General features: G+C 44.4%; 1 protein-coding gene across 9 annotated transcripts in view; it reads left to right on the top strand.

The window, feature by feature from the left end:
• The window catches only part of TNC (tenascin C), a 94,657-nt gene that overhangs the window by 35,179 nt on the left and 44,618 nt on the right, over positions 1–14,860 (top strand). For all 9 annotated transcript variants that reach the window (XM_019454038.2, XM_019454041.2, XM_019454039.2 and 6 more), the window contains exons 5-10: positions 252–367; positions 1,340–1,496; positions 4,880–5,149; positions 6,424–6,609; positions 6,850–6,939; positions 8,386–8,649. In XM_019454038.2, coding sequence (XP_019309583.2) covers positions 252–367; positions 1,340–1,496; positions 4,880–5,149; positions 6,424–6,609; positions 6,850–6,939; positions 8,386–8,649 — 1,083 coding nt within the window. The remainder of the gene's footprint in view (positions 1–251; positions 368–1,339; positions 1,497–4,879; positions 5,150–6,423; positions 6,610–6,849; positions 6,940–8,385; positions 8,650–14,860) is intronic.

Genomic DNA, 14,860 nt, shown 5'->3' with positions numbered 1-14,860 from the left:
TCCATTCTGTCTGATTCCAAACCCTTCTACATAACAGGTTTAACCATACAAAATTGCCAGTGTTTAATCATATGGTGGGTCCCGATGTTAATTTTCACACTGCCTCATCAGTAGACAGTATCCCTGAAGCAGTCAGAAATACACTCCAGCCCTGACGGAGTGAGGCATCCACCAGTGGGGTTTAGGGGAATCACCGCTCTGTCACTCTCCACACACACATGCAGAATCCTTCTCTCTGGTCTTCCTGACAGACTTGCCTGCACCTGAAGGCCTCAAGTTCAAGTCCATCAAGGAGACATCTGTGGAGGTGGAGTGGGATCCTCTGGACATCGCTTTTGAGACGTGGGAGATCATCTTCCGGAATATGGTAAGGCACCCAGAGGAGTGGGCATATGTGACCTCAGGGATCTGAAAGATGGTCCGAGGGCTCTACACACTTTTATATCAACTTTATTTCCTTAGCTGCTGGTGGGGGTCAGGGCTGTGCTTAGCCCCTGCATGTTTGCATATATATTTTCAGTTATTTTAAGAAGTCAGTAAACATAGCTCTTAGGGCTGTGAGCTCAGGTAGATGCTAAGCCATCTTAGGTTCCCTTTGTGCCTCATGGTCTGGCAAATCTCTACTCGGAGGCAAAGAAGAGAAGAAATGACCTCTGTCTCCAAATGTCCCCAGGCATATCTGAGATTGAGTATCCCTTCTCTCTGGGCCTAAAAGCACGTATGAGGCAGGAAAGTGGGTTCCTGAGTCCAAGCCCAGGCTCTGCTACTAACTAACTGCATGACTATGGGACAGCCACCCAACTTCTGTGATGCCGGCTTCCCGGTCTATCAAAGGAAGGATTGAGTTTGTGGCTCTAGAACTGCTTTGGCTCTCACATTCTGTCACTTGACTTGAGTGTCAGAGGAGTGAGCAGATTGGTTTACAAGAGGGAGAAGCAAACTTGAGAAATGTCCTTATCATGTCTGTGTCCTCAGCACCTGCCAAGGTGATCTGATGCCTAGTGAGTGCTTAGTGAAGGAAGGGATTCAGAGGAGTAAATCACATGAAAGAAGAGGCTGGCACCTTCTTTAGTTCTTTTTTTTTTTTTAATATGTATTTATTTTTGAAAGAGAGAAACAGAGTGCAAGCAGGGGAGAGGCAGAGATAGAGGGAGTCACAGAATCCAAAGCAGGCTCCAGGCTCTGAGCTCTGAGCTGAGCTGTCAGCCCAGAGCCCAACACGGGGCTTGAACACATGAACTGTGAGATCATGACCTGAGCCGAAGTCAGCTGCTTAACCGACTGAGCCACCCAGGCATCCCCTTCCTTTAGTTCTTACCAAGGTGTTCCTATCTTTCAGAATAAAGAAGATGAGGGAGAGATCACCAAAAGCCTGAGGAGACCAGAGACCACATACAGGCAAACTGGCCTAGCTCCTGGGCAAGAGTATGAGATCTCTCTGCACATCGTGAAAAATAATACCCGGGGCCCAGGCCTGAAGAGGGTGACCACTACCCGTGAGTATCACCTTTAATAGCACTGACACCGTGACAAAGCTGATTGTACCCCATAGCACCTCTGGTTGATAACATTTCCCCTTACACAACATCTGCATGAGCTAGATTTTGCTCTATAAAAAACAAACCCCAAACTTAGTGGTTTAAAACAATGGTTCTGCACGGGGATGATTTGGGGTTGGTCTCAGCTGAGCAATTCTGTTCTTGAGCAGGCTCGCTTACACATCTGTGCGGGCTGGGGGCTGCTTGGCCTTCGGTGGTCTTAACCAGGATGGTGCCTTTCTGCTTCACCTGGTGTCTCAGCCTCAGTCTGCCAGCCTGGGCCTGCTCCCCCGGCAGCTGGACTGGCTGAAAAGTGGCACCATATCACTCTGTCACGGCAAATCTCAAGGCCAGTCCAGATTTCAGGGGTGAGGAAATAGATGCGTTTCTTGATGAGAGGAGGCTCACAGTGACATTTCAAAGGGGGCACAGGTACAAGATAGGTAAGACCATACCACATCACCTAATCTATATACCAGTCTTGTGAGAGAGGTAGGGCAAATATTATTGTTATTAGTAGAAACTGAGGCTTAGGGAATCTAAATCAATTTAACAAACACCACATGGTTAACAATATCAGGGGCAGAGCTGTAAGCAGGGTCTAGTTTTGTAACTTCAATCCCCTTACCACTAGCACTGACTAGCCTCTGGTTTATGTAGAATGCTGACCCCTTGTCTCCAATAGGAACATAAATTAAATGTCACTCAGTAATAAACATGTCAGAGCTTCTTGGGGATAGAATAGAATTTGGCACTAGTAGATCCTTTGGTGAGGGGAAAATCAATCTGAATTTGGAGCTGTTTTACCGAGAAGCAAATTTGTTAAACATCAATAAATAAACAAATAAAATGATGTTGCATTGCCAGTTGAGAAAATCTTTTTATCTTCAAGATACCGTATGTGCCAACTGTTTCAGAAATTGATTCTTTTTGGCAAGAGATTGTTGGAAAAGTTAAATCTGTTGACTAATGACAAGAAAGAACATCTTGCATTTAAATATTTGCACATTCTGCCTAGCTCTGAGCCAACTCCTAGACTGTCTCCTCTGTAAGCAAGTGTTTTCCATCATGCTGACACCATCCCTCTGTGGTAGGTAGAAAGCAGGTATCAACAGGAAAAAAATCATTAGATCACCACCAAGGCATAGAAGAAATCAAGCAAATGCTTACTTGCTTTTGTAGGGAAACTACAAAAAAATTTTTCTTTTGTCTGTCCCTTTCTTTTCAATTTAATTCTGGGGATCGGCTGCTTTATTCTTCTAAGCAGGGCAAACATCCCAATGCCTGAAGTTCCTTAATCACATAAATATCAACACTGAGAGGCAGACGTGTATGTGTTCATTTTGCTAATACCTGAACTTTATCCAGGCTTAAAGGACCTTAAAGTTTGGGTGACAAAGCATTTTTGGCTCCTTCCCTCTGGTATCTGTATAAGGCTGTATGACAACCATTTCTGGCATCTGGATGCTTTTGAGAGGCGTTCACATTTAAAGGAGAAAGAGCACGGGCTTTGGACCCACACACACCCGAGTGTGAATTCCAGCTCCACGGCTTACTGTCACCTTGTGCAAGTCTGCTTCTTTAATGACTCTACCATCGGGAAAATGGGTTTACAGTGTCCTTACGGGGTTGTCATGAGAGTGAGGACATACATGATAGGCACTGTGCTTGGCATTGTAGTAAGAGCTAGTGTCCTCTGTTCAAGGGTCCCAGATTTGGGGGGTGATCAGTGAGCTTGACTTGATCCAGCCTTCTTATGAAAGGGCTGCTAAGGACCGTAGCAGGTGTGGTGTGGGTGCTTGCTGGCACCTGTAAGCACACGGGACAGGCAGCTTCACGGTGGAATTGCAGCTTCATTTTCATTGTGCATTCTACGGGTTCATCGTCTGTAAGCTGAGACTGATGGATCAACACTTTGAATTCAAACAATGGACCGTGTAGGTTTCTCACAATCAGCTATGACTTATTCCTTCTTCTCATTCCTATATAAAACTAAAGTTCCTTTCATTTGATATTGTTTCCTCAACCAATGCTGAAAACACAAACTTAGCTATTTTTAAATTGAAGAAATAAACACTAACTAAATGCCCTAATATCTTAATTTTAGGCATTTACCGAATGCTTGGTCTGTCTTAACGTGTGCATTAAAATTGTTTATATCGTGAGAAAAAAAAAAAAGAATGAAGACATAAATGACAAAGTCTGCTGCTATGCTGGGTACTAAAAGGGTTCAAGGACCCACTCTCTAAATGAATGAATTTAGGCCCTATCTAAATTGAATAACACAGTTTGAATAAACCGTAGAGAAATGTGGTACACAACAGTGAAAAAAGTGCATTAAGGCACTCGTATTTTTAATCGTGGCAAGAGCACTTAGAATGCGGTCTACCTTCTCCATGAGTTGTGAAGTGTACGATGCTGTGTTGTCACCTGTAGGCACTGTGTTGTCCAGCACATCTCTAGGACTTATCCATCTTATGTAACTAAAACTTTATACGCGTTGGGAAGGGTAAATGTGTTTACCTGATTACAACAGGGTCAAACAGGGCCCTCGTTAGGAAGGGACATATCAGTGAGGTTTTGAAGGCTGAATGGGAGATTTTTTTGGAGGGGGAAGGGCAATCTCAGGAAGAAGATACAAAGGAAAAGCAAGGGCAGAGGCCAGGAGGTAAGAAATAGCATGTCACACCTGCTGTCACCACACAACAACACAACACACACAGCACAACACGATAACACCAGAGTGGGTGGGGTGGGAGGAGAGCTGAGACAAAGGCACAAAGATGGCGAGGCTTGGGATGGCTGTGACTTTCTGTGTGGAGTGTTTCATCACAACTGACTCTCCATACCTGGCCAAGCTAGGGGTGGCCTCACTTTTTGGCTCCATAATTCTAATGGAGAAGTCATCAACCATCCAGGCAGTTTTGCCTAATTAAAAAGCCAGAGAAACTAAATCAATGTTTGTCTGTTTGTTTGTTTTCTAATGAAATAGGCCCTAAGCATGTTTCTTCAACTTAAGAGAACCGTACTGATAATAACAACAGGGCTACGACCATTTATCATGTAACTGCCATGCTCCAGGCTCTGTGCTAGATGCTTTGTGAGCATTATCTCCTTTAATGTGCGAAAAAAAAAACCCAATAAATCCTTCAAGGTAGTGGCATCATCCCTATTTATAGCATGTCAAATAAGAAATTGAGACTAGAAAGACAAAAAAGGTCAGATGGTCAGTATACACCTACCTATTCAGGAGTGGATCTGGATGGCTGCAAGCCTCTCTCTGCTCAGCCCCTAGCCCTGGCCCCAGTCTCTGAAACCACTCCGTTGTCTGCCTGTAACAGGCTTGGATGCCCCCGGCCAGATAGAGGTGAAAGATGTCACAGACACCACTGCTCTGATCACTTGGTTCAAGCCCTTGGCCGAAATTGACGGCATCGAGCTCTCCTACGGAATCAAAGACGTGCCCGGCGACCGCACCACCATTGATCTCACACATGATGAGAACCAGTATTCCATCGGGAACCTGAAGCCGGACACCGAGTATGAGGTGTCCCTCATCTCCCGCAGGGGCGACATGTCCAGCAACCCTGCCAAAGAGACCTTCACAACAGGTAACGGGCCCTCGCCTGTAAACAGCCAGGAAGGGATTGTGACTCCTCTCTCACTCCATGCTAGGGTGCCTTCCAGGCTCCTTTTACAGTAGGACAATGGAAAAGGAAACTTCATTCCTTTAAGTGTTTATTCTAAAATATTGTAGAGAGTAATATATATTTTTAATGTTTTTTTTTTGAGAGAGCGAGAGAGACAGAGCACAAGTGGGGGAAGGGAAGAGAGAGAGGGAGACACAGAATCTAAAGCAGGCTCCAGTCTCTGAGCTGTCAGCACAGAGCCCAACATGGGACTTGAACTCACAGACTGTGAGATCATGACCTGAGCTGAAGTCGGACACTTAACTGACTGAGCTACCCAGGTGCCCCTAGAGAGTAGTATTTCAAAGAAAAAAAAAAACTATACCCAAATAACCTTCCAAAAATAAAAATAAAAAGCATACATAGGGGCGCCTGGATGGCTCAGTCGGTTAAGCGTCCAACTTCGGCTCAGGTCATGATCTCACGGCCCCGTGAGTTCGAGCCCCGCGTCGGACTCTGTGCTGACAGCTCAGAGCCTGGAGCCTGCTTCAGATTCTGTGTCTCCCTCTCTCTCTGACCCTCCCCCATTCATGCTCTGTCTCTCTCTGTCTCAAAAATAAATAAACATTAAAAATAAAATTTAAAAAATAAAAATAAAAATAAAAAATAAATTAAAAAAATAAAATAAAATAAAAAGAAAAGCATACATAGAAGGTGCTGCTGGTCTGACAGTCTCAGACAAAAGCTGATTAAAATAAAATTCAAATAAATATTTTCATAATAAAGTACAGTTTATGGAAAGCATGAATGACAAAGAGGCCTGTAACCTCTTAGCCTGTGGCAGCCTTTTAAAAGTTCCAAGATGTCAATCAATCACTGATTCAATAAATATTTTCTTTGGAGCTCAGTGAGCTCCGTGTGATTTATTAGAAATGCAGCGATGGGCACAACAGACCAGTTCTTACTTATACTCACAGACCTTATTTGTAAGTTTCTGTTTATATATATTTTTTTAAGCACAAAATCTGGGGAGTGCGTGCATGACTAGAGTATCACACACATCAGTAAAGGGGAGAGGTGCCCTACATGCAGTATTTGTTTCCATCTGTGCATCAGCAGTACAGGTGGGTGTGGGGGAGATACTGTCGTTTTTCTCCAAGGGTAGGTGCCTTTCATGTTTCCGCTTGAACTGTCAGACTCCCACTCTCCCGGTGCCTGGTGTTTGTGATATAAATGTCCCTTCCTGTTCCACACAGGCCTGGATGCTCCCAGGAATCTCCGTCGCGTCTCCCAGACGGACAACAGCATCACCCTGGAGTGGAGGAATGGCAAGGCAGCCATTGACAGTTACAGAATTAAGTATGCGCCCATCTCCGGAGGTGACCATGCTGAGGTGGAAGTGCCAAGGAGCCAGCAAACCACAACCAAAACCACGCTCACAGGTGAGCTGCGCACCCCAGACCCAGCGGGCCCCATTTTGCAGCCCTCCACAAGGAGAAAACGCTGCGGTTCCCAGCTACCTCTCTCACTCGGAATTCAGTGACTCAGTCTGTAGAACATACCAGACACTGAGAAATCACGGCCTCCGGCGACAGGCAGCTCAGGGCCATTCTTCTGATCCTCTGAAAGTCTTTCCAGTTTGGGGCTGAATAATATCGACCTGCACATTCTTTCTCACTTAGGTCTGAGGCCGGGAACTGAATATGGGATCGGAGTGTCTGCCGTGAAGGCCGACAAGGAGAGCGATCCGGCCACCATCAATGCGGCCACAGGTGAGATGCCCCTGGATCCTGGATCCCCACCACCACTGGGCTCCTGCATACAGACACGCTAGGGCCCAGGCGACAGAAAACCTACTTTGAAAGAAACAGTAGACACACAGAGGAGAAAGAGGCCCCTAGGATCATCCAGCCCAGATGTCTAATTCCAAAGTAACATAAGCACGCCACATCTCAATGATACTGAGGGGAACAAGAATTTTTTAGGAGAAATTGGAACCAGAGTTTATAAGAAACCTGCAAACTTTTTTAAGTTGGTAATCATTTCCATTTTTTTGGTAAACCATGAACCAATCCAAACATATCTGGGGGGTTTTCTCTTAGGAAACACCTGACTTTTATTATGTACCCTCGTCCCACAGATGAGAAGTGGCAGGAACATGGTTTCAGACAGACTTTGCTCTTATCCATTCCATCCTGAAGCTCCAGCCTCTGGATGAGGGTGGTAAGGAGCGGTATGATGTGAAGCCATTGGTTCTTTCCTCAAGTTTCTTTCTTTTTTTTCCTGGAAAATTTATTTTTAAAAAAAAAGCAAGAAAGGAAAGGAAACTCTTCCCTCTACTTCTCCATCAGCCTCCTCCTTACTTCCCCCAGGCACCATGAAGAAAAAGGGTCTGGTGTACAGAGAGAACATAGATCGTGCCTCGTGGAGCTTCCTCTTTATGCAGGAGCCAATGCTAAGCACTTGCACACATACTCTTTTTTATCTTTTCATTTCGAGCTAATTGTCAATTCACATGCTATTGCGAGAAATATCACAGAGAGATCCCCAATGGATAAAGCTGCGTAATCCTAGAATAGTATCACAACCAGGAAACTGACATCGATGCAAGCTATCAACTTTATGCACACTTCACTAGTTTTACATGCACTCACTTTTGTATGTGTGTGTAGTTAGTTGTACATAATTTTATCATCAGCAGCTTTTTTAATCCACCGGTGTCTTTAAGACACAGAATAGTCCATCAGTAGGATCGCTTTTGTCCCCTCTTTTGTAGCCACAGGCACCTCCCTCTCTCTCCCTCTCCCTAACCCTTGGCAAATCCCTGTTCTTTCCTTCATCCCTGTAATGTTATTTCAAGAATGCTACATATAAAGATTCACCCAGTATGCAGCCTCCAGAGATTGGCTTTTTCCCTCAGCGTCATTCTCTCAAGGTCCATTCAAGTTATTTAAAAGTTCTTTTTAGATGCTTTTAATGGAGTAGTACTTCATGGTATGGATGTACCACTATATTCTTCTTAATCTTCCAAAATGCCAAGGCAACGTTCAGCAGCAGTTGACAAAAGTGAAAACCCAGGCTCAGAGGGGAAAGTCGCCCACAGCCAGCCAGCCCCTGTATGCAGAGCTGGGATTGGAGCCCAGAGCTGCCCTCCAGCCCCAGAAGCAGCCCAGCCTCCCAGCCTGAGGAATGTTCATCTCTCTCTGCTTTCCTCCCAGACATGGATGCACCCAAGGACCTCCGGGTTTCTGAAACCACGGAGACCAACCTGACCCTGCTCTGGAGGAAGCCTTCGGCCAAGTTTGACCACTACCGCCTCAACTACAGCCTTCCCTCAGGGCAGCCGGTGGAGGTGCAGCTTCCGAGAGATGCCACCTCCCACGTGCTGAGAGGCCTGGAACCCGGGCAGGAATATACCATCGTCCTCACAGCCGAGAAGGGCAGGCACAAGAGCAAGCCGGCGCGAGTGAAGGCGTCCACAGGTGAGGTCGGCCTCTGAGCTCCCTCCACACCCTCTGTTGATTCCAAGGTTTGCAGGCCCCTAAGTCGGCCTGTCTCCATAAGGGAAAGCAAGTGAGAAAACACGCAACTGTCTCTCCTCGTGCCTCCTCGACATAAGTAACACTGTGAAGGAACCACTTCCCCACCTTTCCCCTGTCAGCTGATTCGGCAAAGTCTTCCTGCTGGGAAATCACTTAGTGCTTGCTAAATATTTCTTCCTGGGAGAACTTAAAGCATCAGGGTTGGTGTTTGTCTTTGGTTCTTTTTTTTAAATTAATTTGGTGCATTTTACAGACTCTTTCAAATTGTTTCTGGGGTTTTTTCTGTCCCCCCTCTCTCTTTAGCCTAACGATAACTTACTTTGCACTTCATTATTTTTTCAAGACGGCCATGACGTTGGTAATAATTCTTCGGTTATTTCTCACTAAATGTTTTTTTAATGTATTTATTATTATTATTGTTTTTAGTAATCTCTACACCCAATGTGGGGCTTGAACTCACGACCCTGAGATCAAGAGTTGCAGGCTCCACTGACTGAGCCAGCCTGGCACCCCTCCCACTAATGTTTTTATTCCAGGTCTTTTGCTTCCCTCTAAGGTTACCTGAAAATTTGCATATGGTCCTTTGAGCAGCCTTTCACAGTGCCCTTCCCATTTTCTCTTTTTCCCTAGTCGTCAAGAGGCCAACTTGGTTTGCTAAATCCTGATCTCCAGTGTCCCTTCCACCCCAGTTATCCTGTTCTTTGTACCTGCTGCCACCCTTCCTCAGTGGCTAAGTTGAAAAAACGATCAGAAAAACCATCCATTCTTCCTACATGAAAAATATGTGCATATAATTTTGGCCCCAAACTTTTCAAAGAGGTATAGGCAGAAATGTTAATTCTATAAGGCTTGAAAGTAATATTCTTTAGTCTTGATTTAATTAGTATTTATCTAGAACCCACTGAATACACAGTATTGTGCTGATATTTGAGGGACAAGTGGGTCACATACTTAGCATTGTTATTTTCACTTATGGGCTCCTTCTCCCTGTCTGTGAGGGAGACTAACTAGAATGTTAGATGGATGGAAGGCAGTCAAGGAAAAGGGGTGAATGGGAGAATCAGGGGCAGCCAGAGAAAGTTTTAGGGAAGAGATATTACTCCAACTCAATCTTGAAAATCAGAAAAGGCGTTGTAATGATGGGCAAATTTGGATATGCCTTGAAGAGTCTTTGTCATTTGTGAATGAACACCTTCACCTACATGTAACAGAGAACTCAAATAGCAGTCACTTAAGCAAAACAGAAGTTGATATCTTCTCTTAGAAGATAAATCTGAGCCTAGGTGGTTCGGGTATGGCATAGCAGGTCCAAGTTAGCAGGGACTTGGGTTTTTCTCTGTTTCTGTTCCACCATTCTTAGTCCTTGGCTCTAGCAGTACAGCCTTCACATCCGTGTTCTGGGCAGCATGGAGGAGGAAGAATGAAAAACAAAAGGGAGTAGTACCTCCTAGATGAGTCTCTCTGGAAACCTCACCGTTGATTTCTCATAGTTCATAGGCTGCTCCTAGCTATAAGCAAGTCTAGGAAAGGTAGTCTTCTGTCTCAGCATGTCACTGCCCACATAAAACGGTTGGAGAGAGAAAGGCTATTTGGTAGAAAAAGATCAACCTCCTCAGAGAGTCTAAAGTGAGCTCAGGTGGTCAATTCTATGGACTCTGTGCATGTACTGCTTCCCACCCAGCTATGTGATGATCCTTAAGGATGCTCTGGAGGGACAATTTAATCCTAGAGAAGGGAAGAGCAAAACAGAATCCAAAAGAAATAATTCTATGGTAGAGATTTGAATATTTCAGATTTGTAAACATGAACTTGTCATGAGGTGTCAAGAGACAGCAAAACAAGAGAGAATCAGAAAAACAAGAGAGAAAGCATTTCTTTCTCTTTTTTCTTCTTCCTCTCTTTCTCCTCTTTTCTTCTTTTTCTCCTCCTCCTCCTCCTCCTCCTCCTCCTCCTCTCTCTCTCTGTCTCTCTTTTTGCCTTTCCTTGGGTTTGACAAATGCTATATCAAAGAGTTTCCTATCTCCCCTCAATCATTTTACCCCCTGGCTGGAGCTAGGTTATCTCCTGTCTCCAGGGGGGAAGCCCCAGGCCTCAGCCGCTCAAGAAGATGAAAGCTTTTAAGTGAACCACAGGCTTGAATTACTTTGTCTCTGACTAAGAGCCCAGTTTTGGCATCCCAAAGGCTCAGTGGTTTCATTTCCGCAGCCATGCATTCTTAATACAGTTTCCAAAAAATCATGTTGCCTATTTAAAGATGTCCTTCATTTCAGTAAAATGGGCAAAGTTCCTTTTATTGGCTCTTCCTCCACAATCTCCATAATATTTTTCCCTATGGCTTTCTCCATAGAACAATTTAATTTCTTAAAAGTTAGGTGGGCGTTTCTTTCCTCTCCTGAATTCTATGTTTTCAAGTCTCCTACATTTCCTCGCTCAATAATGTACTGCTACTGAGCTTCATGAGTTAAGTTCTGTGGCTACTGGATCAGTTAGGACATATGTGTGCTTCCAAGGAACTTGCTGATAAACAGATTGACAGACAACAACACAACACTCCACTTTCTAGAGTTGGGGGTACAGAGGATGCAGCAGAAGCACACAGTGACTCCTGGGCATCATGAAAGGCTTAAAATGGGGGGAAGCTCTTGCACGGACCCATAAAGACCAACAGGTCTTGGTTGTGGAGTATGTGTAAGTACAAGTATAGGCACTTGGCCTTGTCCATATGGGAAGAACATACATATGGAAAGAAAAAAGAAACAGATACAGCGGGCGCTCTTGGGCAAGTGTTCCCTGTGGCTGTGAGTCCCAAAATGTCAAAGGACTTCAGGTTCAAACCTCAGAAGAAAGGAACTCCCAGTTCTGCATCACAGACTTCTGAAGAGCAGCAGTCTGAAGTGCTATTCATTATCTGTGGGTTTTATGGAGATGTGGAATTGGCTGCCCCTAAAGCATTTTTCCCCCAGAGAATTCCGGAGCTCTAGCTGTGGAATTGATGCAGTACCAAATTAAAAGTATGCATAAGCTAACTGCCCATCACACCTGAAATACAATCCAAGGACCCTACCACAGCCCACATGGCCCTACGGAATTTGGCCCTTCCAATCTCTCTGACCCTCCCACCACTTGTCCCCTTATGCATTTCACCGTGGTCACCCTGGCCTTCTCGCTGTTCCTTGAGTATACCAAGCCTGCTCCTACCTTAGGGCATTTGTACATGCTATACCGGCTACCTAAATGCCACTCCTCTCCCAGTTATTCATCGGCATCTCCCTCATTTTATTCAACTCAAGTGTCATCTCAGTAGACTTCTCTGGCCACCAGTGTGAAATCATGTTCCCATCCTGATTTAGCCCTTCATGCTGCTCCAGAGTTCCTCATGACACTGACCTGGCCTGATACTATTCAATAATTCATTTATTTGCCTATGACCTGCCTCCTACTACCAACCAGAATGTAAAGACTCTGTTTCCTTTTATCCAGTGCTGCATTCCCATTGCCTTAGGCACAGCCAAGCACACTGTGTGTGCTTCATGAGCATTCGGGGACCCCAGCTACTCCATAGGGGTAGTGTTTCCATTGAACTTCTTGGTCTTTTCCTTCCACGTTTGCATTAACAGCCCAAATGCTATACCTTTAGGATTAAGGGAAGGGAAGCTATTCTGTTGTCTTCAATTAAGCTTACTCTGGATACAAAAGGAAGGAAAGAAAGGAGGGAGAAAGGGAAGGGAGGGAGGGGGAGAAAGAGAAAGAAAGAAAAAAACAGGGAGGAAGGAAGGATGGAAGGAAGGGAGAGAGAGAGGGAGAGAGAGGGAGAGAGGAAGGAAGGAAGGGAGGAGGAGAAAGATACTATCCCTGTTAGTGTTGAAGAAAATTAGTGTGTTCAAGGCCTCTCCCCCATGCCTAACCCCACCTTTATGTTCTGATAAACTCAGAATATACTCTGCTTAATCTCAGAATAAGAGTCCTGCTTAAAGTGGAGGCCATGAATTTGCCATAAGCAGTAAAGGACAAAGCAGACAGAATATGTAAAACACAAGGCCAATAAAGCATCTTTCCATACCAGCGTAAGACTCAACAATGATACTCCAGTAATTCTCCAGGGTTTGGGAAGCAGAAAGGTGGAATTTTGCTTATAGTCACAGCTGCAAGTAACAGAGAACATTCTGCTGCGATGCCATTTTTATTTTTTCATGGAGCAAACCAAATTTATTCAAATATTTAACCATCCAACAAATATTTATTACTTGACTGCTATGGGCCAGGCAATGCTGGTATATAGAACAGGAAGACACAACCCCTCTCCTCAAGAAACGATGCATGTTGCAATGAGAAAGAGAGAACCCAAACCCAAATTATAAGAATATAGCTAGTCTGTTTGAGAGGGAAGTGTGGGAAGCTATGGGAGCAGAAACAACTACCCATTCCAGACCCAAGCAAAGGGGAGGAAGGGTATCAGAGAAGGCTCTTCGGAAGATGTGATACTTGGCTGAGTCCTCAAAAAGGAAAAGGAGAAGGAAGTGCAGAAGGGGGTAATGACATTTCCAGCAGGAGGAACAGCATGTGAGAAACTCAAAGGCATGAGCAACTTCACATTAGTGAAACATAAGCTATCCAGTCCTGCTGTATGATGGAGGGGAGAACAGCTAGGTATGGGGTTGGAGACATCATCAGAGACTGTCTACAAGGGGCAGTGAATATTGTGTTGAGGGGCTCTGGCTTCATTCTTGACAGTGATAAAGAGTCACTGAAAAGTTTTCAGGCAGGCAAGGCTTTTAATTTTAATTATCTTGACTTTTCAAGATGAGATCAAAGCAATTAAATCTACCCTTTGGGGTCCTTGGGCTTGAATTTGGCCATCCCCCCGCTGTGGGAGAATCACGGTCTCCCATTAATGAACACTAAAAGTGAATTCCTAATCAGCCAGCACTTGGTAATTACTATCTTCAAGATGGTGGAAGATTTAAAGTTGGCACATCTAAAGGTTTAAAGTTAGCACAGCCAGAAATTCCTTCAGGCCAGCTGGTCAAGCCACCATGAGCATAGAATTGGGATTTCGAAATTCTGATTTCCCAGGCCCACTGACATTGTTCAGAGGGTAGATGCCAGTGCACAGCTGTAAGAAGAAGACAACAGCCTTTTCATAAAGAAATGCCAAGAAATCCAGCGTGCAACTCCACAGCGGAAACACCGGGCTTCTGGGGCAGTGAGCCCACCAGTGTGTCGTTTGTTGCTGAAATGTAGAGTCTGCATTTATGTGAAGCCTTTTGGTCCCCACCTCAACTATTGTCTGCTGTATTTTTATTCGTGTTCTTCCCTCCAATTTCATAATTATTATCTCTCTCCCTTTAATTTCTCAGTCAAGTTTATTCAGCGAAAGTTACAGCTTTTACTTATCTGACTAGCATTGATTTAATGAGAGATTGCGGGCGCACGGATATCACCCATTATGGAAACACTCACAGAGTGCTCACTAAAGATAAACTGATACTCTTTCTTGATTTGCTTAGCCAAAAAAAAAAAAAAAAAAAAAAAAAAGTGGAAGAATAGTCAAACATTTTGGTGAAGTATTATCCGCGTGATTATTACTATTTACTGAGCAACATGACATTATGTGAAAATTACTCTGTCAACTGTATGAAAAGATGAAGCAGGATGCGAGGGGCATTGTATAATAGTATCAGTGGCATATAAAAAAAGCCGATCCAAAGAAGATGGTTCTCCTCAAGAAAAGACACTCCCCACTGTGGATCCCCTCCTGTGCTCTCTCCATCCGTCTTTACTGCAAAAGCTTTCACAGACAAACCATCATCACCTCCTGCCTGCCTCAGTTAGGGAACTCCCCTCACCTGCCCCCCACCCCCCACAACCTGATTCCTAACAGTGTCTTCATGGGAAAAAAAAAAAGTTTTATGTCAGAATTAGAGAGACAACTTAAAAAGCAGTTACCTGAGAAGGAAAGACAGTGATTTAATTCACATAAAGGGGAAAATCATCAATGTTAGCGAAGTTCCTGACAAGCAGTTTTGACAGAAGGAGGAGAAAAAAGAAGGAAGTAGGGTAAGAGGGGACATTTATGGGCTATAGGATTGATTTCTTCAACCTTAATGTGTTGCTTAGATTGTTTTTTATGCATGAAGACTGCTAGAATATT

This window comes from Panthera pardus, unplaced genomic scaffold, assembly GCF_024362965.1.
Source record: "Panthera pardus isolate Hobbes unplaced genomic scaffold, ASM2436296v1 HiC_scaffold_20, whole genome shotgun sequence".
Taxonomy (NCBI): Eukaryota; Metazoa; Chordata; class Mammalia; order Carnivora; family Felidae; genus Panthera; species Panthera pardus.
Note: the sequence above shows the minus strand (reverse complement) of the source record. Positions and strands in the feature narration are given on the sequence as shown.